A 1,761-nucleotide genomic window follows, 5' to 3' on the forward strand; every position below is an offset into this window, starting at 1 on the left:
TGTCCAGCTTCCAGCCAGCACCGTGAGTAGAGATCAGTTCTCTCTTCCGCAGAGACGCACAAGGGAACCCAAAAGGAAAGGGCAGCCAGAGGGAGCCAGCCAGAGAGCGATCCAACCCCGGCCCTTCTCCGAGCATCACCCAAAGCAACACCCCAAGAACAAGTCAAACACATGGTGAAGCCCCTTGCTGCCACCCCTGGGCCTTTCTGAGCAGGAGAGCGGTGCCTCTAGCAGCGCTCCTCGGGTCCTGGCACTGTGGGGCTGCAGCACAGGGATGGCAAGAGAGAAGGCAGCTGGGAGCAGCAAGTGGCAGAACCGGAGGCCGGGACGAACATGCTGCAGACAGCCATGGCGAGACCCCGGGTGGAACCTGCACCACCCGGGAGAGGAAGGGTGGCTGCAAGACACCAGGGGATGTGGGGAACTCCTGCCTTGCCCAGACTGTCACTTGGGATGGAAGTTAAGTGAGAATAAACAGACGTGACGCTGCCTTTAGGTGACGGTATGGTGACCTGAGCAGGGCTGAGGCAATCTGGAAGGTTCACCCCACAAAATGTGACTGGGACCCCTCTGCACAGGACAAGCCGATGTCAAGGCCACCACGCAGCCAGAGAGGAAGGGAACCCCAGCACCCACCAGTTCACCCCTCCCAGGAAGCCCGGTGAAGGCAAGGGCGGCGTTTACCCATGCTGATGACGGCGATCTCTCCTGACGAGGAGTTGTGAGGCCCCACAAAGACCCCCGACACCAGCAGCAGGGAGTCATCGGAGTTGAACTGGGAGAACTGTGTGTAGCTCCAGTTGTAGGGCCTCATGTTGGAGCTGTGCTGCAGGGAGATGTCCAGCTCATTGCTCCAGATCTACAGGCAGATGGACAGACAGTCAGGAAGCTACTGAGAAGCCCGAGAGCAATTTCACTTTGTCTGCTCTGCCAGAGCTCACCAAGACCATTAAAAAAAAAAAGCCCCGATAAATAATATCGATGACCCTATTTAGCTGCCCCCCTAGCCCCCACTTCTGGGTCAATTCCCCTGACAGCGGCTCTGGCGAGCTCAGCTGGTGGAGGAGTTCAGGGAGTGACCAGTACTGTCACAGCTGGACTTGTCCGCACCTTCACAGAGGTTTCTCCCAGGTTTCTGCGGGAGATCATTATCCCCGCGCTCTCTGTTAGACCCAGGGCACCACGGGGGGCTGATCTGCACCTGGAGAGCAGCCAGAGCCAGGAGGCACCTCGGCCACCGCCGCAGGGGCTGGCACTGCAATCCGCAGCCCTCGAGGCTACGTTTGTGAGAGTCATTGGTTCTGCGGCTCTGAGAACGCCTCAGCATCTGCAGGAACCGGCCTAAGCCCAGGGACGCCTGGTCAAACCTCTCTTCTCCACAGGCTTCCCCGCAGGCCCCCCGAACCCGCGCTAGCCGGGCCGTGCCAGTTACCTTGACGGTGCAGTCCTTGGAGCACGATGCGAACAAGCAGCCGGAGTGGGAGAAGCTGAGGTGTAAAACCTGGTCATTGTGCTCCCTCAGGGCCTGCACCTCCACACAGGGGATGGTGTCGTAGAGCCTCTGGAACTCATCATACCACGAGACGGCGGCTGCAACACAGGAGCAGGGACACGGAGCGGGAACGTCAGCGGGGGGAAGCGTCAGACTGGGGCTAAACGCAGCAGCTGTGGAATTGGTCCTGCTGGCAATGCCAGGAGCACGGCTGGGGCCACCGTGCCCACGGCGTCAGCCAGCTCAGCAGGCTCAACCACCTCCTCAGG

At 60.1% G+C, this 1,761-nt stretch overlaps 1 protein-coding gene across 1 annotated transcript in view; it reads right to left on the reverse strand.

Annotated features, from left to right (window-relative positions):
* FBXW5 (F-box and WD repeat domain containing 5) overlaps positions 1–1,590 on the reverse strand; it is a gene marked incomplete at both ends in the record, with an annotated part of 9,044 nt that extends 7,454 nt beyond the window's left edge. Inside the window, 2 exons of the mRNA XM_010137323.1 lie at positions 685–859; positions 1,433–1,590. Coding sequence (XP_010135625.1) covers positions 685–859; positions 1,433–1,590 — 333 coding nt within the window. The remainder of the gene's footprint in view (positions 1–684; positions 860–1,432) is intronic.
* Positions 1,591–1,761: the final 171 nt, after the last annotated feature.

Source organism: Buceros rhinoceros, unplaced genomic scaffold (assembly GCF_000710305.1).
Source record: "Buceros rhinoceros silvestris isolate BGI_N320 unplaced genomic scaffold, ASM71030v1 scaffold34655, whole genome shotgun sequence".
Classification (NCBI taxonomy): domain Eukaryota; kingdom Metazoa; phylum Chordata; class Aves; order Bucerotiformes; family Bucerotidae; genus Buceros; species Buceros rhinoceros.